This window comes from Balaenoptera acutorostrata, chromosome 3 (assembly GCF_949987535.1).
Source record: "Balaenoptera acutorostrata chromosome 3, mBalAcu1.1, whole genome shotgun sequence".
NCBI lineage: Eukaryota > Metazoa > Chordata > Mammalia > Artiodactyla > Balaenopteridae > Balaenoptera > Balaenoptera acutorostrata.
This window is the reverse complement of record NC_080066.1, coordinates 148,904,879-148,931,128: the sequence shown is the minus strand read 5'-3', so window position 1 is coordinate 148,931,128 and position 26,250 is coordinate 148,904,879. Positions and strand designations below refer to the sequence as shown.

The window sequence follows — 26,250 nt, the reverse complement described above, 5'->3', positions numbered from 1 at the left end:
ATAGCCTCTCTCTTGACTTGTCATGATGTTTTTTAATTTTCCATTTAGCATTGTTCTAGGTAATGAAAAATGAAAATTCTAAGCATACTATGGAAGCCCTGTAGCCTGCATCACAAGAGCTATCTGCCAATGAGGCTGCAGCAGGTAGGCATAGTACACGTGTCTCTTTGCTCACACACACACTTCTTTGTCCCATTGGACTACACTTACAAAACCCAAGTTCAAAGGAAAATAATTAAGAATTTCGAGATAACAGCTGCATAAGTCACCTACCCATGAAGCATCTAGTCTTAGTGAAAAGAATCTGGATGTGCTGGGACAACTTTCAAGGAAAATCAAGGGGGAAAAAATGTTCAGATGGGTTTCCAAAATAAAAGAGTCAGGGCAGACTTGGGCATACCTGCCTTCTTTGTGCTTTTCTGTTTAATGCTGGCTACACTGGTAGCTTATTGACTGAACTTCCCAGGAACCAAGAGTCTCAGGGTCCCTTCCAGCTCTGTGCACTGCACTTGCTCACCTCTCTCAGAAATTCTGGGAGCTTGGTCCCCTCCGCCCTATGAGCCTTATTTATCTCCAGGCTTCTGGGAGGAAACACAGAATAAGAATGGGAATTTTCTGTGGGGCACTTTTAGCTTTCACCCCAGGCTCCTTCCATCTTGTCTAAGAATCCCTGCTTGGACTGGCTTTAGAAGCAAACATTTGGATAAAGCGTGAAACTCCACTCACCTTTCCTTCCTGAGTTACCCTGGCTCACGGGCTTATCGGTGACTGAACCTTGGGTGAGAGGGGAAACAAAAACACAGACATTCAGAATGCATCGCGGTTGGTTTCTTTCAAAGAGTTGGTAAAGCCTGATGTTATGAGCATGTGGTTATGTATATATATATATTGTATACACATCTAGGAACATTATATACAAAGTGAGTACATACATACATGTGACTGGGGTTTGTTTAACATCAATGTCACTGATATCACAGCACTGTTGAGATGAACAATGATTTCCAGGCTCCCTGGCAATAGTCTTGACCAGATTTTTACAAAATTCCACATCCACATAACTCCTTTGTTGAACATTCCACTGACTGCCCCTCACCTCCACTTCCCACCAACCCCATGTTCTGAGCCCTATCCAGCCAGGGGGGCCAACTGAAAAGAAAACCCCTCTCACTGCAAATGCAATGATTGACATCCCTTGCTGGTTAGGGCAGGAAATCAGCGATTTTCCATCTGCATTAAGTAGAAAATTGTTGGCCCAATTGTAATGAATGGGCCAAAATAGTCTGAGGCATGGAAACAATTTTCTAGATGCAGCGTGCTCCTCAAGGAGGGGGCAGTCTGGGGGTTTGGCCAAACGCTTTGCCCTGCATGTGCTTGGATGCCCTGTGCCGCCATCCAACGGTCCTGACCCGGTTGCACCTGCCTTTCCCATGACACCCAACCCCGCACATGCAGGGCACAGCCAGCTCAGGCACACCAGGGCATCTGCGGAAGTCCCCGCGACAAAAGAGAAGAAACCCATCCCAATCCGTATCCAACCCCTTCTCCGTATACTAGCTTTGTGAGAATTCAATTATATTTCCCTGCATGACTTGTTTCTAGCACATTTGTTTGCTTTAAATGAAACTTTCCAGGTCATTTGCAAGGAGGCCTCATTCCTCCCCCTCCCCACACCAACCCCAATTAAGGTTTCCAGTTTCCATGTAAACCACAAATAAAGTAAACTTTCCTTTTTGGCCTGCAAATTTTGGTTTCCTAATGTAGATACTTACTGCCCTTTCCACTCACTTTTCCCCTTATATAGCAGGGCTGGTTGAAAAATGAATAAATTGGGGGAAAAAAGGAAAACGTTACGACAGCAGGACTGCCTTTGGAATTTCCCAGAGGTTTTAGAATAATGTTTTATACTTCGCTTGCACTTAAAAATTAAAAATAAGTAAATAAATAAAATCTCATATACACAGATTATAGAGAAATAGGAAGCAGCTGGTGGATGGGATAGGCTTTTTTTCGTTAACGTGGGCCGAGCTGCATAGTGAATTAAGGGAGTGTCTTGAAGTCCTTTACCATCTGAATGGAAGTGGGAAGTGTGAAGCTTGCCTAAATCCGTAATGCACAATCCCACAAAACTGACCTAAGAACAAAATTTCTCTATGCCTATAAAGTCCTATGGACTCACCCAGAGGGTTGTTATAAAGCAGTGGTTCCCTAACTTGTCTTATCATGAGAACCACCTGAGAAGCTTCCTAAACATGTGGACTCCAAGTCTCCGTGACCACTGGATCCGAATACGGAAGGAGAAGCCTAGACACCTGGGTTCTTTTTGAATTCCCCAGGCACTGCTGATGACAGCCAGATTTGAGGGCCGCGGTTATGAATGTTTTCCATCACCATATATTACATTGTTCAGGGGTTGCAAACATACGGCAACGTAGACCACCACTCTCCTCTCCTGCGCCCGTGAAAGACATCACTAATTGGTTGTCACAGCCTTTGATGTTGAACGCCAACGCAGTCTTGAAATTTATCTCAATAAAGTGTGCACCCAGGGCCACTAGCAACCAAGAGCACACAAGCTACAAACTTATATGCCATGCTCTCTAGAGGTTATGGCCTTTGCTTGAGAAAAGAGCATTGAACCAGAAACTTAAACTCAAAATAAATAGATACATACACACAGACACATACTGACCCTATCACCCAGCTGACGACAGAGCAAGCAAGTTTGGGTAGACTTCTCCCTGACCTGGAAGAGGGCTCATAACCACCACCAATCTTTCAAAAGTGCACCCACAAGATTCAGGAGACCAGCCAAGGGGTCTCTCTCCAACCCTTTTCTTTCTTCCCGCCCTTCCCTACGGTACCTGAACATACAGGAGTTTTATTCTGCACAGAAGAGCCACTGATGGGTTTCCCATCTGGGGTGACACACCAGCAGTACCCCGTGTAAGTATGGCACTGCACCTGTTCGGGGAAGTGGGAAGGGGAAAAGAACCGTAAGTCTTGGGTCACAGTATCGACAGTCACCTCCCACCTCCTTCAAAGCATCCCCAGCATAGCGGAGAACTCCTTCCACCTCTCACCCAGCATCCCTCCCCCGAGTGTCCCTTGAAGGCTGGCCAGACAAAATTGATTACATTTTCTGTGTGACTCCCAAGAGCAACCATAGCAATTTACTGTTTCCTTATGACATTTAATGCTTAATCTCTTATACCGTACTCGGATACGTCCGCTGTGTATCCCATCCATTTATAAAAAATTGATTGGTGAACTAATTTGGCAAGTACAAGTTGGAAAGTCCCCAATGTAGGTTGATATGACGCTTCTTTAAGAAGTAGAGACAAGGGAAAAGCTTTTCTTTTTCTAGCTTTTCCCAGCATCCGTTCCTATAGTCAGCCTGCCTATTGATCATATGGCTTTCTTGAGAAAAGGGCACATGTGATGGGGTTAAGGTAAAAACAAGGCCACTTGTGCCTGCAGATTCTAGTTCTAGATGCCTTGCTGCACCACTGTGTGATCTTCCTCAAGTCTCCGTGATCAGGTCCACGCTGCCTGGGAATAGTAAATAAAAATGAGGCTTTTGGCTTCATTTGGAGTAACTCTCCTTTCTCTCTCAATAGCTGTCATTCTGTCCACCTCCTCCACCCCACCCCACCATCCTTTTCCCACCCACTTTCTACACAAATCTGGGCATCATTCCCCTGCTTAAAACCCCTCGATGACTGGCCATCGTACTCAGGATGGAGATGATGCTGATTTGCACGAGCTTGAGGGCCCCCATGATCTGCCCCCTGCCTGTCTCCACACCCCCCATTCCAGCCACAAGCTGGAATGAGCCTTAGAGCCTTTGAGCCTTTGAGCCTCACAAACACATCCTAGTGTCTCATGATTCTGAACTTTTGTTTGCTCCAACTAGTCAATCTGCGCAGAATACCATTCCCCAACCCATCCCAGCCCACTCCCAAACCCTCTGTCTTCCCACCCCATTCATGATATACCTTCTCCTTAAAGTGGTCCCAGCCTCCCCACCTCCTCTCCCTCCTTCCACCGACCCTCCACACACCCTGGTTCCCCAAATTCAGAGCCCTTATTACAATGAGCTTAACTGTTGATCTGTCTAGTCTATCTCCCCCATTAGACTGTGACCTCCCTAAGGCAAGGGACTGAATATTGGCTCTTTCTATATTCCAAGCATCTAGCACAATGCCTGACATTTATTGTAGGCATTTGATGAGTTGAATAAATGCATGAATTATCATATTTCCTAAATTCTTGGTCTCCACCCATTCTAAAAATATAACAACAATTTAAACAGCCCCGCCACATTAAATGTAGACCTCAATTACAAGATGTGTGCCAATTGTACAGACATTAAATTGTGCGGAAAAGGTGCCTCTTGGGATCAAGGACACATTAGAATCGAGGATAGACAATAACAGCCTACAAATCAAGTGGTGAGGGATACAAGGGGTACAGGGGTAAAGGAGAGATTTGACAGCCTGGGTAAAATCTAGAAGTTATCAGCAAGACAGAAAAGCTACAGAAAAGGCTTCTGCTCTTGTGTGGGTACCAAACATCACAGTTTTCCCCAAAACTAGTTGTTTCATTGAGACCTACCCATAGAAATCAGGATAAGAACAAGATGCAGGGCATCTTGTTCCTACCAGTAAAAAATGAGCATTTTTATTTACCTCTACTGTCCATGCAGGGAAACTGTAGTCAATGCCTTTACCCCAGCACCATGTTTCACTCCTGCTTCCTCTCGTGGAGACAGTCCATAAACCCCATGGCCATGGTTCCTACCCCAGATGCTCACCCAAGATCAATGTCCTAAGGCAGGTTAGTGCTACCTTCTGAGGAAGGCTGAGGGCAGAATAGAAAGAAACCCAGACACACCTGGGTTTGAATCTGATCCAGCCAGTTACGAACTGGCATGTTACTGAGCTCTCTGAGCCCCATCTATAAAATGGGGATGACAGCGTCAAACCTGAAGGGCTGTGACAATGAAAACAGTGTGAGTCCAGTGCCTGGCACAGGCCGGTGGCCGGATACAGGATGGCTGCGGCAATGACTGCTCTCGGCTGTGTCAGAAACACCCGGCAAGCCGGCCTCCTAGCGGGCCAGAGCTCCCCTGGGAACCCCCAGAGGTTCAGGTGGGAAATACTGCTGGAAACTTGGAGTTCGCCCCTTCAGATTCTGTCCGGCCCACAGGGGATGGCTCTGAGGGATGACTTCTTGCCAGGGGCAGCATTTTAATGGGGCCTGGGTGGCTGCTTCTTCCTCTTGGCCAATAATCACCTCTGGGGAAGCCTGTCCCTGGGGGCAGGTGGCCACGTCGACTCACCCCCGGGCCCCTTGGCTCTCACAGCCAAGGCCAGCCTCCCTTTCCGTGAGGATGGTACCCCACCCAAGTCCAGCTCCGAGGCTGCACGGAGCGCCCCTCCTCCTGGGCCTGCAGAGTCCCAGCCAAGGCTGCTGGGGACAGAAGCGCATGCCTGAGCAAGAGACTGAGCCCCAAGCTTTGTTTTGGGGGATTTAATCTGACCTCGCAGCTCAGAAGTTCCCAAGGGCCACATGCTCACTGAGAGCACCCATTGTATCCGTGTGGGCTCAGGGACACTGCCTTCCAGCCCCCAGCCAGGCCCACAGGCCCAAACGCGGGCCCTTTCTCCCCAGGGCCCTCGGCATTTTGCTCAGACCAGGCTCCAAGGAGCAGACTCCAGATGACAGACTCCTCAGGCTGAAAGCTGCTTCCAAGTCCTTTAGCGTTTTATAACTGGAATTGAATGAGGAATTGTTGCCATGTTCCTCTGAGGCTTGGAATCCACCGTTATGGGCACACCTGCCCCAGGTGTGCTGCAGGAGAAGGAACAACAGTGAACAAAAGAAGACCCAGAGGACCCAGGCAGGGTCTCTGCCTGCAGGAAGTGCTGGGAGTGCCCAGCAAGGTCACTTCCCTTTGCTGAAGGAGCCCTGAGTGAATGGACCCATGGCTCTCAATTGAGAGGTTGTTTGTAAGTTGTCTTGGGGAGTTTCCAAGATGTCTTCTTGAAGAAAAAGAAGTTACATGGAGACGGAAAGCAATGGTCACGGTGTCAGACTGCAGCCCACCTTCCTTAACTAACCAGCTCTGCCACTTCATTTTAACTTAACCATTGAACTTTCCAGCCCTCTGCAGCCTTGGAAAGGTTCGCAGTCCAACCAAGTTTCAGACTGTCCGTGACTATTTAAAAAGGGGGAGATGATAATACCTACCTCACTCAGTTGCTGGGAGGATTAAACTAGATAATGTAAATATAGCACTCAGTTCACATGGTAAGTGCCCAGTTAAACTTAGCTATTTATTTTTATTATCATTATGTTATTTTTTAGCCAACTCTCTGTACACTCAAGAAAAGCACAGCCAAATTCTCTGGTAGAAACTAAAGAACATTCTATTCTGACCAGCCCCAAGGGAAGGGGCGATCTGAAATCAGCAAAAAGTGTGAACAAGTTTGAGTAAAGGAAGGGAGAACTTGTTTTCATATAGAAATAGTTCTGTTACTGTCAGATGAGAGAAGTCAGGTTTCTTGAGAAAAGCAATCAGGATGTAAATTCTATAGAATCGATGGTTTATATATACATGATCAAGAGGTAAATCCTACCTAGTTCCACCTTCTCCCTTGCAAATGTATTTATTCTTTTAAATTAGTAAGTAATCCCCTTTGCTCTATCTCTGCCCCACAGCCCACACACCAGCCTCAAATTTATCAACTTTCAGACTTAATCTATGTGAAAAGCATGGGCCAAGGGGAACTGACAAGACAATTGACTATTTCTAGTGTCTAGCATCTAGTGCAGTTTTCAAATCTCAGTGTTGTTCTAGCCACAAAGGTACAGATACAAACCGTGGCGTTTGTTCCTACCCCACTCTGGAATATTCTGGGAAGGCTAAAAGGTAAATTGATGGGTCTTCCTTAAGAGACAAAAAGTGTTTTTACATCAACCTAAGTGAGGTTACTCTCTGGTTATACTGTAACTACGCTGTGGATATATATCTGGTACTCCTAAAGGTGCTTTAAAAACAGTGTATTCTTAGGTAGGTAAATTTCATCTCTGACTCATATACTTAAATATTTTTGGCAAGAAGCCCTTTGCAAAAACAGCCCAGCGGTGTACTTCAGGTCAACCTTTCTGTCCAAATTAAGGCAAATCTGAAATTATTTTAAGCCTGTTACATTAGGTCAGCTTGTGGACACCTGGAAGAACGTGGGAGGCTAGCACTCCCAGTGAGTGCAGTTGAGTGACTGATGAGCAGAGAAGAACAGAGCAAACACCAGCTCACAGGGCAAAGCCAATGGGGCTTTGGAGGAAAGCCAATGGAGGAAAGCAGGAGAAAAGCAAGGGAGACAATGGACCATGTAGAGAGACAAGGATCACTCAGGTGCCACGCCCCAAATGGAAAACAACACCTTCTACATTTACAATGACTTTTCAATCACCACCAGGACAGACACATTATCTCTTTTGGGTCTCAAGGTCACCCAGTGTGCAAATCTTTCCTGGGAGAGGTACAGGGAGCAGAGGTTATTTGTTCAAATGTTATAGCTAGTTCGTAACAGCACAGGAATTCAGATACCGATCTCCAAGCTCTCATAAAATTTCAGAATTGACAGAGCTGGAAAAAGCCTTAAGGATCACCAGTCTCATCCAAACGCTTTACAAATGAGGAAACTGAGACCCAGAGACAAGAGAGGTAGCGTGATGGCCAGGACCTAGTCGTGGCAGACAGAAGTCCCCCCAGACCTGGAAGGGAGATGAAGAAAGGCCTGGGTCCCAGTGCTGGTGTCTGAGGGAACTGTCTTTGTGCCCTGTAATTCTCTGGCAGATGGAACTCTTTTGGGGGAGAGGGAGAGGAGGTAAGATAAATATTCAAATCAAGAGTCTTTTGCTCCAGTTTGAGTGAGAGGCCGTATCTGGAGTAGTTCGGACGATAGCATGGGGGCCTCTGCTGTGCCCCCTGGCCAGCCTGCTTTCTTCTGGCTGTTCTTGGGGGGCTTCTCGGACAGGGGTCAGACCTTGCATCCTAAAGTAGCTTCTTTGTTGTTGGACTTTTGCTGTTTTTCCTACCAGCTTCCCTAGGAGAACAGTCTCCCTTGCGTGTGCCCACTTCCTTCCCTTCTCCTGGAATGTGAAGCTGCTCTTCCTCCACCTTTACGTCTGTCACTTTGATACAGTGATGAATGCAGTTGGTGTCCTATTGGGTGTGACTAGGAATTATTGGAGATGAAAGGGTTCTCTAGCCAAATAACTTTGGAATATTGGGTCAAATAAAATTTAAAGATTTCTTGACTGCAGAACTTCTCAGAGCCTTAAATCAGTTCATGATTCAGCTCTAAGAGGAAGATATCATTTGCAGCAATTCATAAACTCAATTAACTGTGGGACCCTCCCTTAACTTTGTGTGGGTGAAACCCAATCCCTCTAACACTGAGTTTATTATTTTTAACCTCTCTATCTAAAGCGTTATTCCCTTTCTTGTCCCACCCTTGTTCCCCTCAGGATTGAGGAGTATCAAAGAAAAGGGGGAAACCAAGCAGGACCCTGTGGGGCCCTTCCAGGTACCAAAGCCCCATTTCTTATTTGTAGAAAACTACACTAAACTAAAGGCTTTAGTCTCCTAGGCCTTCCCTGAGTTCCAAAGAGCAGACTCAAGCAGTTACTAATTAGGGGAGTGAGAGAGTACAGAAACAAAGGAAAAGTAGTCAAGCAAGAAAAGTAATGATAGCTTAAACGATACTTCAATGATTGTAAAACAGAGTCCTAGTTCCTCCTCAAGGGATATACATAACAATCTGACACAAATCTTTGAGTTGTTCTGCAGAAACTAAGACCCCTCCACCCAGGTGGAGGATGGTGACTACAAGCTGAATAGAAGCATGTGGACCCCAGACTGGTTGGAACCAGAAGGTTGCTGATTAAGATCCTGAAACATCACCCTGTTACCTCACCACCAACCAATCAGAAGAAATTCCATGAGCTGCAAGCCTCACCCCAAATGTTGCCTTTAAAAACCCTTCCCTGAAAGCTGTCAGGGAGTTCAGGTCTTTTGAGCGTGAGCTGCCCGTTCTCTTTGCTTGGCACCCTGCAATAAATGCTCTACTTTCCTTCACCATAACCTGGTGTCAGTGGATTGGCTTTGCTGCACATGGGTGAGGGCAAATGGACCCAAGTTTGGTTTGGTAACACAGGGAGCATTCCATGGTAGTACTAGTGTTTTCTGAAACATGATTTTTTTCAAAAAAGAAAGAAAGAAAAAGAAAACAAAAAGCAGTATAATGGGGCTTCCCTGGTGGCGCAGTGGTTGAGAATCTGCCTGCTAATGCAGGGGACACGGGTTTGAGCCCTGGTCTGGGAAGATCCCACATGCTGCGGAGCAACTGGGCCCGTGAGCCACAACTGCTGAGCCTGCGCGTCTGGAGCCTGTGCCCCGCAACGGGAGGGGCCGTGATAGTGAGAGGCCCGCGCACCGCGATGAAGAGTGGTCCCTGCACCACGATGAAGAGTGGCCCCTGCTTGCCGCAACTAGAGAAAGCCCTCGCACGAAACGAAGACCCAACATGCTAAAAAAATTAAATAAATAAATAAATACATAATGTAGCTATAAAAAAAAAACCACTTAAAAAAAAAGTTTAAAAAAAAAAAAGCAGTCTAATGAAGTGCAGGGCCTTGCTATATTTCTCTGCTTTTCCCAGTCATACTTTCTCACTATCCAGGTATCAGGCTTTCATTTAGTTTACTCTTTTTTGAAACAATTTTCCTCTGGCAAATCCCCACCTCCTTTTCTGTAATGCTTTCTCATGCTCTATCTATTAAGAAATCCATCCTGGGGCTTCCCTGGTGGCGCAGTGGTTGGGAATCTGCCTGCCAATGCAGGGGACACAGGTTCGAGCCCTGGTCTGGGAAGATTCCACATGCCACAGAGCAACTAGGCCCGTGAGCCACAACTACTGAGCCTGCGCGTCTGGAGCTTGTGCTCCACAACAAGAGAAGCCGCGACAGTGAGAGGCCCGTGCACTGTGATGAAGAGTGGCCCCGGCTTGCCGCAACTAGAGAAAGCCTTCGCACAGAAACGAAGACCCAACACAGCCAAAAATAAATTAATTTAAAAAAAAAAAAGAAGAAATCCATCCTGAATTGTCTTAGACCTTCATTGACAACTGGGATCCCCTCCAAGGCACCTCTACCCTGTGCCTACATCACCCTATTCCCACCCCTTTTCTTTGCACTTCTTTTGTAAAATAGAAAAATGTGAACCATATGCAAAGGGACAGGCTTGATTCAGCATTCTTCTAGCAACTATCAAACTTGTAATGAAATGACTACTATCATGTACAGGAACATTTCCTAGTGGGAAAAAGTTAAACTAAAAGCAGAAGGCATGTGGCTATTTCTCTAACTCTCCTTGGCAGTGGGAGTATGAGACCTTTTTTTTTTTTCTTTATAATCTTCCAGTTGCTCCAAATCGGTTAGTAGGTTTTTCGGATTAAGCTAATGCACAGTGATAGTTAAGCATCTTGCAGTAGATCCACCCAATAACTTTGTTTCAGGGCAGTATTTTTAGCAGGCACATTTTCCTTTTGTCTGCATACTCTATAGCACCTCTAAGAAATTGTTTTTCCACGGGTGCCATGTACCCTGGCTGGATGACTGAGTCCCTGGGCCATCTGAGGTTGCCACTCATCCCCCTAGAACCTCTCTCTCCATCAGAAGCTGCAGGAGAACATAGTTTATTGCGTTCACAGTAAGATTTACCTGGAGGGCTTATGAAAACAGATTCCTGGGTCCCACCTACAGAATTTCTGGATTCATTAGTTCTGGGGTCATCTGGATAACATGCATTTCTAAGAAGTCCCCAAGTGATGCTGCTGCTGGTTCAGGGACCACACTCCAAGAACCAGTGTTTTAAAAGACACTTCGTCACTCCGTCCTTTCTGGCATTTATCATGAACTACTCAAGAAACAAATACTTTTCTAGGTGGGAATTTGGGAGCAAGGGGCCTTGGGACAATACTTCTCTCCAAAGTTTTTCTGTTCCAGTTGTTCTGATGACATGTGGTGTTTTAATTCATGGATCTAGTGATTCATGGCATTAAATCTTCTGGGTGATTTCACACATGGAAGAAAGTTTGATTGCAGTGAGACGAGCAGGGGAGACAGGAGGGATGGTGTAATCCTTTTGGTCTGGCTAGCATGAGCTGTTTCTCCCTCTGTTTAGAAGAGGTTATCCCACAAACGTCCCCCTCATCTTTAGTCAGGTTTGGCTGAGAAGCAACAGGATGCAGAAGAAAAAAACATGGCTTTGGAGTCAAAATGAGCTGGGTTTAAATACCATCTCTGTGTAACTTTGGCAAAGTCACTTAACCTCTCTGAGCCTATTTATGAAATAAGGCTAATGGTGCCTACCTTGAAGGTTACTGAGAAGACAAAATGAGACAAGATACATAAAGCATCTAAAATAGTGTCAGGTGTAGAGTATGTACTCAGCACAAGCAGATTTCATCCCTTTCCCCTTCCGTTTTACAGAGAGGATGTAGGTTGTAGCTTCAAAGCACTGCTATTCTTGCTGGCTGTAGACACTGTCTCCTGCTCTATGCCAAGTCTAGGGAGGACTGTCTGCTGGGGAATGAGGGATTTTCCTTTTAGAGTATTTGCCTCGTTCTCCAGATTTTAATGGAGAAGATGCAAGGAAGGAAGATAATCCCTCAATTTCAAATCCTCTTAAATGTGGGAGTCCTTGTTGACTATGTTTTTTATGAGTCGATGGTGTAATGTGGCTGCCAACGTGATATTAGTCAAGCAGTAGTGTGTTTAGAACAAGAGATAATCCCATTCTTCCCCAAGCTGTTTATGACCACATCTGAAATACTGTGTCCAGTTTGGGGAAGGACACTCTATAAGGGGCACCTTAGCAAACTGAATTAAGAGGAAAGAGGCCAGGAGGAAAGAGAGACATAAAACCCTGTGATATGGGAATGAGCGATAGAACTAAAGATTTTTGCCAGGGTGAAAAGAAATATTTGTTGGCTATAAGACAGGATTTCACAAGGACATAATGGTGTCTGTCTTCAGATCTTTCTGTGGAAAGTGTGATTTCTGTGGATTCTGTAAGTTCCTTAGCTAGAATGGGGGTCATCTGTTGGAAATTACAACTTTCAAGTCAATGTAGGGAAGGAATTTCCAACTAAATTGTCCCAAAATGCATTATGTCGTCATTGGTGGTAATAAGTTTCCTGTCTTTGGTGGCAATCAAGCAGAAGATAAATGACTGCTTGGTGAGAGATTGTCCCTGGATGTGGTGAGGCAGGGAGATGAAGGAGATGAACCAGATACATCTAAGGTCCCCTTTGACCCAAAAGTTCTGTGATTCTACAACTGTGCCCTAAGTTGAACTTTCACTGGTTAAGAGTAAGGTGGAAATTTATGAACTGGTACCTAATTGTCAGTGTTAGGACCATTTTTCCAAATACATGAGGAAAAACATTTTTTTGTATTTTCCAAAAAGTGCGAACACCATCCCCTCCAACACACACATAAAGGTATTTTTAAAAATCTTAGGGCTTCCCTGGTGGCACAGTGGTTGGGAGTCTGCCTGCCAATGCAGGGGACACGGGTTCAAGCCCTGGTCTGGGAAGATCCCACATGCCGCGTAGCAACTGGGCCCGTGAGCCACAGCTACTGAGCCTGCGCATCTGGAGCCTGTGCTCCGCAGCAAGAGAGGCCGCGATAATGAGAGGCCCACGCACCGCGATGAAGAGTGGTCCCCACTTGCCGCAATTAGAGAAAGCCCTCGCACAGAAACGAAGACCCAACACAGCCATACATAAATAAGTAAATAAAAAAAAAAAATCTTAGTGTTAGGGCTTCAGGGACACAAAGAACTTCATTTTCTTGACTTCTGCCCTCTGATTTGGTGCCTAGAATGGCCCAGGTTTTGTAAACAGCAAATATGACACCTCTTGTTCGTTCCTTCTATTTCCATTTCAGGGGGAAGGTATCAAATACGTTTTTACATTTTAAAAATATCCAATGGGGGGACCTTCAAGATGGCGGAGGAGTAAGATGTGAAGATCACCTTCCTCCTCACAAATACATCAAAAATACATCTACATGTGGAACAACTCCTGCAGAACACCTACTGAACGCTGGCAGAAGACCTCAGACTTCCCAAAAGGCAAGAAACTCCCCACGTACCTGGGTAGGGCAAAAGAAAAAAGAAAAAACAGAGACAAAAGAATAGGGACGGGACCTGCACCAGTGGGAGGGAGCCGTGAAGGAGGAAAGGTTTCCACACACTAGGAAGCCCCTTCGTGGGCGGAGACTGTGGGTGGCAGAGGAGGGGAGCTGCGGAGCCACGGAGGAGAGCGCAGCCACAGGGGTGGGGAAGGCAAAGCAGAGAGATTCCCGCACAGAGGATCGGTGCCCACCAGCACTCACCAGCCCGAGAGGCTTGTCTGCTCCCCTGCTGGGGCGGGCGGGGGCTGGGAGCTGAGGCTTGGGCTTTGGTCAGATCCCAGGGAGAGGACTGGGGTTGGCTGCGTGAACACAGCCTGAAGGGGGCTAGTGTGCCACAGCTAGCCGGGAGGGAGTCCGGGAAAAAGTCTGGACCTGTCTAAGAGGCAAGAGACCCTTGTTTTGCGGTGCGTGAGGAGAGGGGATTCAGAGTACCGCCTAAAAGCTCCAGAGACGGGTGCGAGCCGTGGCTATTGGCGCGGACGCCAGAGACGGGCATGAAACGCTAAGGCTGCTGCTGCCGCCACCAAGAAGCGGCAGCTTCTTTTTCTTTCAGTATAGTTTTTAGTGCTTGTTATTATTGGTGGATTGGTTTTTTGGTTTGGTTGTTTTCTTCTTTCTTTCTTTTTTGTTTTTTCTTTTTTTCTATTACTTTTTAATTATTTTATTTTTAATAATAATTTTTTTACTTTTTATTTAATAACTTTATTTTATTTTATTTTATTCTTTCTTTCTTTCTTTCTTTCTTTCTTTTTTTCTCCCTTTTCTTCTGAGCCGTGTGGCTGACAGGGTCTTGGTGCTCCAGCCAGGTGTCAGCCCTGAGCCTCTGAGGTGGGAGAGCCGAGATCAGGACATTGGTCCCAGAGACCTCCCAGCCCCATATAATATCAAATGGCAAAAGCTCTCCCAGAGATCTCCATCTCAACGCTAAGACCCAGCTCCACTCAGTGACCAGCAAGCTACAGTGCTGGACACCCTATGCCAAATAACTAGCAAGACAGGTAAACAACCCCACCCATTAGCAGAGAGGCTGCCTAAGATCATAGTAAGTTCACAGACACCCCAAAACACACCACCGGACTCGGTCCTGCCCACCAGAAAGACAAAATCCAGCCTCATCCACCAGAACACAGACACCAGTCCCCTCCACCAGGAAGCCTACACAACCCACTGAACCAACCTTACCCACTGGGGGCAGACACCAAAAACTACAGGAACTACGAACCTGCAGCCTGTGAAAAGGAGACCCCAAACACAGTAAGATAAGCAAAATGAGAAGACAGAGAAACACACAGCAGATGAAGGAGCAAGGTAAAAACCCATCAGACCAAACAAATGAGGGGGAAATAGGCAGTCTACCTGAAAAAGAATTCAGAGTAATGATAGTAAAGATGATCCAAAATCTTGGAAATAGAATGGAGAAAAAACAAGAAACGTTTAATAAGGACCTAGAAGAACTAAAGAGGAAACAAAAAATGATGAACAACATAATAAATGAAATTAAAAATTCTCTAGAAGGAATTAATAGCAGAATAACTGAGGCAGAAGACCAGATAAGTGACCTGGAAGATAAAATAGTGGAAATAACTACCACAGAGCAGAATAAAGAAAAAAGAGTGAAAAGAGGAATGTGTGTGGAGCCCATGGCGGTGCGGGATCTGCGAGCCGAGCTGGACTCGCTTCTCCTGCAGCTGCTCAGGGACCTGGAGGAACTGGAGGCAAAGAGGGTGGCACTGAACGCCCGGGTGGAGGGCTGGCTCTCACTCTCCAAAGCTTGCTACGCCATGGGTGCCAAGTCGGTAGGGCCTCTGCAGTATGCCTCCCACATGGAGCCCCAGGTCGGCGTCTGCACCAGCGAGGCCCAGGACGGACTCCAGAAGTTCTGGATGGTGAGAGAAGGCACCCAGACTCCAGAGGAGGTGGGACCCCACAAGGCAGTTCTGTGCAGGCGCAAGGGCCTCACAAGGACCCCAGAGCCAGACCCCTCCGCAGCTCCCCAGGACCCTCTGAACTGGTTTGGAATCCTGGTTCCTCACAGTCTACGGCAAGCTCGAGCCAGCTTCTGGGAGGGTCTGCAGCTGGCTGCAGACATGGCCAGCCTTCAGATCCGCGTTGACTGGGGTCGAAGTCAGCTCCAGGGGCTGCAGGAGAAACTCAAGCAGTGGAGCCTGGCGCTCCCTGACCTGCCACCACAGAAGCAAGGCAGTGAGCACAGCTGTTCTTTGATGTGGCTGCATTATCTCAGGCCTTCTTCCTTCACAGATTGCCCCCCACCCCAGCTGTTTCTCCCTCCTTAATACTTCTCTGGTCTGCATGTTTCCAACTTTATTAGATGGGGAAGTTTGAAGAGGTAAAGTGAGTAATGTTGAAAGTCACTACTATGAAACCACTTCTAGACTTGTGTTGTCTCAGGACATATTCATGTCGGGCAGGCACAAACCTGTTAGATTAGTTCATATCACTGAACAACTGTAACAACCTGATGCATAAATCAGCTGTGGTTTTTCATTAAAGGATGAAATATTGCACAGCTAGTGGCAGGGAAGGACAAGAAGTAGGTGCTTCAGTTTCACTATATCCTTAAAAGTGATTTTGATGGAGGAAAAAACCATACACAGCTAACAGATCAGGACAGAATGATTCCTCATCGATAAAACACACACACACCTGAGTAGATGGGCAGCACTTGGCAGGTTTTAAGCCAGAAAGTAAAAAGGATCGGACCTAGATTTTAAAGGGAAATCTTTCAAGAGACCATTCAGGTTTATAAAACCTGCCATTATCTTTCCAAGGGTGAGTCTTTTAATTTGTTGAAGGGCCAGGAACCCTGTGTCAATTCATTTTCCTACTGGCTTGTTGATAATTTTAGCAGTTTCTAGGAGCTAATTGTTATGTTTGGTGGATGTTAGTTTTCTGTTCATAATACGAGATGTAAATTGTTTTTCCCAGTTTGTCTTTTAACTTTGCTTATGGTGGTTTAAAAAAAAAAAACGTTTTATTATAAAATAAAATACATTATATTAAACTGCAAAAAAAAAAAGAAAAGAATTGAGGACAGTCTCAGAGACTTCTGGGATAACATTAAACACACCAACATTCGAATTATATGGGTACCAGAAGAAGAAGAGAAAGAGAAAGGGACTGAGAAAATATTTGAAGAGATTATAGTTGAAAACTTCCCTAATATGGGAAAGGAAATGGTCACTCAAGTCTAGGAAGCGCAGAGAGTCCCATACAGGATAAATCCAAGGAGAAACACGCCAAGACACATATTAATCAAACTATCAAAAATTATATACAAAGAAAAAATGTTAAAAGCAGCAAGGGAAAAGCAACAAATAAGATACAAGGGAATCCCCATAAGGTTAACAACTGATCTTTCAGCAGAAACTCTACAAGCCAGAAGGGAGTGGCAGGACATATTTAAAGTGATGAAAGGGAAAAACCAACAACCAAGATTACTCTACCCAGCAAGGATCTCATTCAGATTCGACAGAGAAATTAAAACCTTTACAGAGAAGCAAAGCTAAGAGAATGCAGCACCACCAAACCAGCTTTACAACAAATGCTAAAGGAACTTCTCTAGGCAGGAAATAATAGAGAAGGAAAAGACCTACAATAACAAACCCAAAACAATTAAGAAAATGGTAATAAGAACATACATATCGATAACTACCTTAAATGTAAATGGATTAAATGCTCCCACCAAAAGACATAGACTGGCTGAATGGATACAAAAACAAGACCTATATGTATGCTGTCTACAAGAGACCCATTTCAAACCTCGGGACACATACAAACTGAAAGTGAGGGGATGGAAAAAGATATTCCATGCAAATGGAAATCAAAATAATGCTGGAGTAGCAATTCTCATATCAGGCAAAATAGACTTTAAAACAAAGACTATTACAAGAGACAAAGAAGGACACTACATAATGATCAAGGAGTCAATCCAAGAAGAAGATATAACAATTGTAAATATTAATGCACCCAACATAGGAGCACCTCAATACATAAAGCAAATACTAACAGCCATAAAAGGGGAAATCGACAGTAACACAATCATAGTAGGGGACTTTAATACCACACTTTCACCAATGGACAGATCATCCAAAATGAAAATAAATAAGAAAACACAAGTTTTAGATGATACACTAAACGAGGTAGACTTAATTGACATTTATAGGATATTCCATCCAAACACAACACAATACACTTTCTTTTCAAGTACTCATGGAACATTCTCCAGGATAGATCATATCCTGGGTCACAAATCAAGCCTTGGTAAATTTAAGAAAATTGAAATCGTATCAAGTATCTTTTCTGACCACAACACTATGAGACTAGATATCAATTACAGGAAAAAATCTCTAAAAAATACAAACACATGGAGGCTAAAAAATACACTAATTAATAACCAAGAGATCACTGAAGAAATCAAAGAGGAAATCAAAAAATACCTAGAAAAAAATGACAATGAAAACACGATGACCAAAAACCTATGGGATGCAAAAAAAGCAGTTCTAAGAGGGAAGTTTATAGCATTACACTCCTACCTTAAGAAACAAGAAACATCTCAAATAAACAACCCAACCTTACACCTAAAGCAATTAGAGAAAGAAGAGCAAAGAAACCCCAAAGTTAGCAGAAGGAAAGAAATCATAACGATCAGATCAGAAATAAATGAAAAAGAAGGGAAGGAAACCATAGCAAAGATCAATAAAACTAAAAGCTGGTTCTTTGAGAAGATACACAAAATTGATAAACCATAAGCCAGACACATCAAGAAAAAAAGGGAGAAAACTCAAATTAATAGAATTAGAAATGAAAAAGGAGAAGTAACAACTGACACTGCAGAAATACAAAGGATCATGAGAGATTACGACAAGCAACTATATGCCAATAAAATGGACAATGTGGAAGAAATGGACAAATTCTTAGAAATGCACACCCTTCTGAGACTGAACCAGGAAGAAATAGAAAATATAAACAGACCAATCACAAGCACTGAAATTGAAACTGTGATTAAAAATCCTCCAACAAACAAAAGCCCGGGACCAGGTGGCTTCACAAGCGAATTCTATCAAACATTTAGAGAAGAGCTAACACCTATCCTTCTCAAATTCTTCCAAAATATAGCAGAGGGAGGAACACTCCCCAACTCATTCTATGAGGCCACCATCACCCTGATACCAAAACCAGACAAAGATGTCACAAAGAAAGAAAACTACAGGCCAATATCACTGATGAACATAGATGCAAAAATCCTCAACAAAATACTAGCAAACAGAATCCAACAGCACACTAAAAGGATCATACACTGTGATCAAGTGGGGTTTATCCCAGGAATGCAGGGATTCTTCAATATATGCAAATCAATCAATGTGATACACCATATTAACAAATTAAAGGATAAAAACCATATGATCATCTCAATAGATGTAGAGAAAGCTTTCAACAAAATTCAACATCCATTTATGATAAAAACCTTCCAGAAAGTAGGCATAGAGGGAACTTACCTCAACATAATGAAGGCCATATGAGCCAACATCGTACTCAATGATGAAAAATTGAAACCATTTCCACTAAGATCAGGAACAAGACAAGGTTGCCCACTCTCACTACTATTATTCAACATAGTATTGGAAGTTTTAGCCACAGCAATCAGAGAAGAAAAAGAAATAAAAGGAATCCAAATCGGAAAAGAAAAAGTAAAGCTGTCACTGTTTGCAGATGACATGATACTATACATAGAAAATCCTAAAGATGTTACCAGAAAACTACTAGAGCTAATCAATGAATTTGGTAAAGTAGCAGGATACAAAATTAATGCACAGAAATCTCTTGCATTCCTATACGCTAATGATGAAAAATCTGAAAGTGAAGTTAAGAAAACACTCCCATTTACCACTGCAACAAAAAGAATAAAATACCTAGGAATAAACCTACCTAAGGAGACAAAAGACCTGTATGCAGAAAATTATAAGACACTGATGAAAGAAATTAAAGATGATACAAATAGATGGAGAGATATACCATGTTCTTGGATTGGAAGAATCAACATTGTGAAAATGACTATACTACCCAAAGCAATCTACAGATTCAATGCAATCCCTATCAAACTACCAATGGCATTTTTCACAGAACTAGAACAAAAAAATTCACAATTTGTACGGAAACACAAAAGACCCCGAATAGCCAAAGCAATCTTGTGAAAGAAAAACGGAGCTGGAGGTATCATGCTCCCTGACTTCAGATTATACTACAAAGCTACAGTAATCAAGACAGTTTGGTACTGGCACAAAAACAGAAACATAGATCAATGGAAGAGGATAGAAAGCCCAGATATAAACCCACGCACATATGGTCACCTTATCTTTGATAAAGGAGGCAAGCATATACAGTGGAGAAAAGACAGCCTCTTCAATAAGTGGTGCTGGGAAAACTGGACAGCTACATATAAAAGAATGAAATTAGAACACTCCCTAAAACCATACACAAAAATAAACTCAAAATGGATGAAAGACCTAAATGTAAGGCCAGACACCATAAAACTCTTAGAGGAAAACATAGGCAGAACACTCTATGACATAAATCACAGCAAGATCCTTTTTGACCCAGCTCCTAGAGAAATGGAAATAAAAACAAAAATAAACAAATGGGACCTAATGAAACTTAAAAGCTTTTGCACAGCAAAGGAAACCATAAACAAGACGAAAAGACAACCCTCAGAATGGGAGAAAATATGTGCAAATGAAGCAACGGACAAAGGATTAATCTCCAAAATATACAAGCAGCTCATGCAGCTCAATATCAAAAGAACAAACAACCCAATCCAAAAATGGGTAGAAGTCCTAAATAGACATTTCTCCAAAGAAGATATACAGATTGCCAACAAACACATGAAAGAATGCTCAACATCATTAATCATTAGAGAAATGCAAACAAACCTACAATGAGATATCATCTCACACCAGTCAGAATGGCCATCATCAAAAAATCTACAAATAATAAATGCTAGAGAGGGTATGGAGAAAAGGGAACCCTCTTGCACTGTTGGTGGGACTGTAAATTGATACAGCCACTATGGAGAACAGTATGGAGCTTCCTTAAAAAACTAAAAATAGAACTACCATACGACCCAGCAATCCCACTACTGGGCATACACCCTGAAAAAACCATAATTCAAAAAGAGTCATGTACCAGAATGTTCATTGCAGCTCTATTTACAATAGCCAGGACATGGAAGCAACCTAAGTGTCCATCGACAGATGAATGGATAAAGAAGATGTGGCACATATATACAATGGAATATTCCCAGTCATAAAAAGAAACAAAATAGACTTATTTGTAGTGAGGTGGAAGGATCTAGAGTCTGTCATACAGAGTGAAGTAAGTCAGAAAGAGAAAAACAAATACTGTATGCTAACACATATGTATGGAATCTCAAAAAAAAATGGTCATGAAGAACCTAGGGGCAAGACAGGAATAAAGATGCAGACCTACTAGAGAATGGACTTGAGGACATGGGGAATGGGAAGGGTAAGCTGGGATGAAGTCAGAGAGTGGCATGGACATATATACACTACCAAATATAAAATAGATAGCTAGTTGGAAGCAACCGCATAGCACAGGGAGATCAGCTCGGTGCTTTGTGACCAGCTAGAGGTGTGGGATAGGTAGGGTTGGAGGGAGGGAGATGCAAGAGGGAAGAGATATGGGGATATATGTATATGTATAAATGATTTAATTTGTTATAAAGCAGAAACTAACACACCATTGTAAAGCAATTATACTCCAATAAAGATGTTAAAAAAAAAAAAGAAAATGGTAATGGGAACATACATATCGATAACTACCTTAAATGTAAATGGATTAAATGTTCCAGCCAAAAGACATAGACTGGCTGAAGGGATACAAAAACAAGACCCATATATATGCTGTCTACAAGAGACCCACTTCAGACCTTGGAACACATACAGACTGAAAGTGAGGGGATGGAAAAAGATATTCCATGCAAATGGAAATCAAAATAATGCTGGAGTAGCAATTCTCATATCAGACAAAATAGACTTTAAAACAAACACTATTACAAGAGACAGAGAAGGACACTACGTAATGATCAAGGGATCAATCCAAGAAGAAGATATAACAATTGTAAATATTTATGCCCCCAACATAGGAGCACTGCAATACATAAGGCAAATGCTAACAGCCATAAAAGGGGAAATCGACAGTAATACAATCATAGTAGGGGACTTTAACACCCCACTTTCACCAATGGACAGATCATCCAAAATGAAAATAAATAAGGAAATACAAGCTTTAGATGATACATTGAACAAGATGGACTTAACTGATATTTATAGGACATTCCATCCAAAAACAACAGAATACACTTTCTTCTCAAGTGCTCATGGAACATTCTTCAGGATATGTCATATCCTGGGTCACAAATCAAGCCTTGGTAAAGAAAATTGAAATCGTATCAAGTATCTTTTCCGACTATAACGCTATGAGACTAGATATCAATTACAGGAATAAAACTGTAAAAAATACAAACACGTGGAGGCTAAACAATACACTACTAAATAACCAAGAGATCACTGAAGAAATCAAAGAGGAAATCAAAAAAAACCTAGAAACAAATGACAATGAAAACACGATGACCGAAAACCTATGGGATGCAACACAAGCAGTTCTAAGAGGGAAGTTTATAGAAATACAATCCTTCCTTAAGAAACAAGAAACATCTCAAATAAACAACCTAACCTTACACCTAAATCAGTTAGAGAAAGAAGAACAAAAAACCCCCAAAATTAGCAGAAGGAAAGAAATCATAACGATCATATCAGAAATAAATGGAAAAGAAATGCAGGAAATGATAGCAAAGATCAATAAAACTAAAAGTTGGTTCTTTGAGAAGACAAACAAAATTGACAGACCATTAGCCAGACTCATCAAGAAAAAAAAGGAGAAGACTCAAATCAATAGAATTAGAAATGAAAAAGGAGAAGTAACAACTGACACTGCAGAAATACAAAGGATCATGAGAGATTACTACAAGCAACTATATGCCAATAAAATGGACAACCTGGAGGAGATGGACAAATTCTTAAAAAAGCACAACCTTCTGAGACTGAACCAGGAAGAAATAGAAAATATAAACAGACCAATCACAAGCACTGAAATTGAAACTATGATTTAAAATCTCTAAACAAACAAAAGCCCAGGACCAGATGGCTTCACAAGTGAATTCTATGAAACATTTAGAGAAGAGCTAACACCTATCCTTCTCAAACTCTTCCAAAATAGAGCAGAGGGGGGAACACTCCCAAATTCATTCTATGAGACCACCATCACCCTGATACCAAAACCAGACAAAGATGTCAAGAAAAAAGAAAACTACAGGCCATTATCATTGATGAACATCAATGCAAATATCCTCAGGAAAATACTAGCAAACAGAATCCAACAGCACATTAAAAGGATCATACACCATGATCAAGTGGAGTTTATCCCAGGATTGCAGGGATTCTTCAAGATATGCAAATCAATCAGTGTGATATACCATATTAACAAATTGAAGGATAAAAACCATATGATCATCTCAATAGATGCAGAAAAAGTTTTCAACAAAATTCAACATCCATTTATGATAAAAATCCTCCAGAAAGTGGGCATAGAGGGAACTTACCTCAACATAATAAAGGCCATATATGACAAACCCATAGCCAACATCATTCTCAATGGTGAAAAACTGAAACCATTTCCACTAAGATCAGGAACAGGACAAGGTTGCCCACTCTCACCACTATTATTCAACATAGTTTTGGAAGTTTTAGCCACAGCAGTTACAGATGAAAAAGAAATAAAATGAATCCAAATCAGAAGAAGAGGTAAACTGTCACTGTTTGCAGATAACATGATACTATACATAGAGAATCCTAAAGATGTTACCAGAAAACTACTAGAGCTAATCAATGAATTTGGTAAAGTAGCAGGATACAAAATTAATGCACAGAAATCTCTTGCATTCCTATACGCTAATGATGAAAAATCTGAAAGTGAAGTTAAGAAAACACTCCCATTTACCACTGCAACAAAAAGAATAAAATACCTAGGAATAAACCTACCTAAGGAGACAAAAGACCTGCATGCAGAAAATTATAAGACACTGATGAAAGAAATTAAAGATGATACAAACAGATGGAGTGGTATACCATGTTCTTGGATTGGAAGAATCAACATTGTGAAAATGACTATACTACCGAAAGCAATCTACAGATTCAATTCAATCCGTATCAAACTACCCCTGGCATTTTTCACAGAAGTAGAACAAAGAATTTCACAATTTGTATGGAAACACAAAATACCCCAAATAGCCAAAGCAATCTTGAGAAAGAAAATCAGAGCTGGAGGAATCATGCTCCCTGACTTTAGACTATACTACAAAGCTACAGTAATCAAGACAGTATGGTACTGGCACAAAAACAGAAATATATATCAATGGAACAGGATAGAAAGCTCAGAGATAAACCCATGCACGTATGGTCACCTTATCTCTGATAAAGGAGGCAAGAATATACAGTGGAGAAAAGACAGCCTCTTCAATAAGTGGTGCTGGGAAAACTGGACAGCTACATGCAAAAGAATGAAATTAGAACTCCCCAGCACCATACACAAAAATAAACTCAAAATGGATGAAAGACCTAAGTGTAAGGCCAGACACTATAAAACTCTTAGAGGAAAACATAGGCAGAACACTCTATGACATAAATCACAGCAAGATCCTTTTTGACCCAGCTCCTAGAGAAATGGAAATAAAAACAAAAATAAACAAATGGGACCTAATGAAACTTAAAAGCTTTTGCACAGCAAAGGAAACCATAAACAAGACGAAAAGACAACCCTCAGAATGGGAGAAAATATGTGCAAATGAAGCAACGGACAAAGGATTAATCTCCAAAATATACAAGCAGCTCATGCAACTCAATATTAGAAAAACAAACAACCCAATCCAAAAATGGGCAGAAGTCCTAAATAGACATTTCTCCAAAGAAGATATACAGATTGCCAACAAACACATGAAAGAATGCTCAACATCACTAACCATTAGAGAAATGCAAATCAAAACTACAATGAGGTATCACCTCACACCAGTCAGGATGGCCAGCATCAAAAAACCTACAAACAGTAAATGCTGGAGCGGGTGTGGAGAAAAGGGAACCCTCTTGCACTGTTGGTGGCAATGTAAATTGATACAGCCACTATGGAGAACAGTATGGAGGTTCCTTAAAAAAACTAAAAATAGAACTACCATGCGACCCAGCAATCCCACTACTGGGCATATACCCTGAGAAAACCGTAATTCAGAAAGAGACATGTACCACAATGTTCACTGCAGCTCTATTTACAATAGCCAGGACATGGAATCAACCTAAATGTACATCAACAGATGAATGGATAATGAAGATGTGGCACATATATACAATGGAATATTACCCAGCCATAAAAAGAAATGAAATTGAGTTATTTGTGGTGAGGTGGATGGACCTAGAGACTGTCATACCGAGTGAAGTAATTCAGAAAGAGAAAAACAAATACCGTATGCTAACACATATATATGGAATCTAAAAAAAAAAAAAGGTTGTGAGGAACCTAGGGGCAGGACAGGAATAAAGACGCAGACGTAGAGAATGGACATGAGGACATGGGGAGGGGGAAGGGTAAGCTGGGACGAAGTGAGAGAGTGGCATGGACGTATATACACTACCAAATGTAAAATAGATAGCTAGTGGGAAGCAGCCGCATAGCACAGGGAGATCAGCTCGGTGCTTTGTCACCACCTAGAGGGGTGGGATAGGGCGGGTGGGAGGGAGACGCAAGAGGGAGAAGATATGGGGATATATGTATATGTATAGCTGATTCACTTTGTTATACAGTAGAAACTAAGACACCATTGTAAAGCAATTATACTCCAATAAAGATGTTTAAAAAAATATATCCAATTAAAAAGTCCCTCTTGTGTAGGAGATTTGTTCACATCAGAACTGTGACAATCTGGCCAGTGGCGGGACAAAAGTGGCCTGCAGGAGTGGGGGGCTCTTTCTTGTTTCCCATATCTGACTTCACTTTTAGTTAAAATTTTCTGCCTTCATACATCCCTTCCGTGTTCCTTTTACTTTTCCCTTCTTTGACAGGGGAAAAAAAATTCTGATCCTGTTAATTTTTGAGAAGAGTTTAGTTGACTGACCAGCAGGGTCACCTCCTAGCATGTCATATGCATCCATAGCGGAGTGGCAATAGCCCTGAATGTGTGTGTATTAATGGCTCTGCCTGGAAGGTTCCCGAATAAGTGTTTGCTGTGGGCCTACTATGTGCCTAACCACCGGATTGAACGTTAGTCGCATAAACTCTAAAAAGTGTGGAGGTTACTCCCAGAGGTCATCAGTTTAACCCCCTTGCCCCACAGCAGCCCTGCTGGATGCCCATTCAGTCCTGCCTGCCCTCTTCCTGGGATGGAAAGTTAAGTCCTCTTTGAGTAAAAGAGTCCATCTATGGTTTCCTCCTCTTGAAGAAAGTTCTTCCGTAGTTTGAGTCAGAATCTGAGTCATTAAATATTTTACTCAGTGATCCTGGGTTGGCTCTGTGGGACTGTTCAAGAAAAAGCTATTGTCATCCACAGACAAAGTTTGAAACAACTCTCATGCATCCCTGTGGTCATCTCTTTCCCATTCACCCTTTGGTTCTTCTTATCTTGAAAGCAACCTCTGGCTCCTTTGAATATTCCTCATGTGACACAATTTCCTAACCTTCTCACCTTAGTTATCCTTCTGGATATGCTCCAGTTTGGCAATATCATTATAAAAGTTGGCAATCTCCTTTATGGCAATCTCCTTTAAGAGGCAGTATAGAGTAGTCGTTAGGACCAAGAACCCTGGTGGCAGGCTGCTTGGGTTTGAATCCTGACTCTGC

The 26,250-nt window shown here is 42.6% G+C and overlaps 2 protein-coding genes across 4 annotated transcripts in view; one reads left to right on the top strand and one right to left on the bottom strand.

Moving 5' to 3' along the window:
- SMOC1 (SPARC related modular calcium binding 1) overlaps positions 1 to 26,250 on the bottom strand; it is a 154,967-nt gene that overhangs the window by 52,960 nt on the left and 75,757 nt on the right. For all 3 annotated transcript variants that reach the window (XM_057543731.1, XM_057543732.1, XM_057543733.1), the window contains exons 4-5: positions 2,865 to 2,964; positions 727 to 774 (exon numbers count right to left, since the gene is read on the bottom strand). In XM_057543731.1, the coding sequence (XP_057399714.1) occupies positions 727 to 774; positions 2,865 to 2,964 (148 nt within the window). The remainder of the gene's footprint in view (positions 1 to 726; positions 775 to 2,864; positions 2,965 to 26,250) is intronic.
- LOC103013741 (coiled-coil domain-containing protein 115-like) lies at positions 14,916 to 15,569 on the top strand. The gene has a single exon (XM_057544621.1). The coding sequence runs from the start codon at positions 14,916 to 14,918 to the stop codon at positions 15,567 to 15,569; it is 654 nt and encodes a 217-aa protein (XP_057400604.1).

Coding starts and splice junctions, on each gene's coding strand:
- LOC103013741 (XM_057544621.1), top strand. CDS start 14,916: ATGGCGGTGCGGGATCTGCGAGCCGAGCTGGACTCGCTTCTCCTGCAG.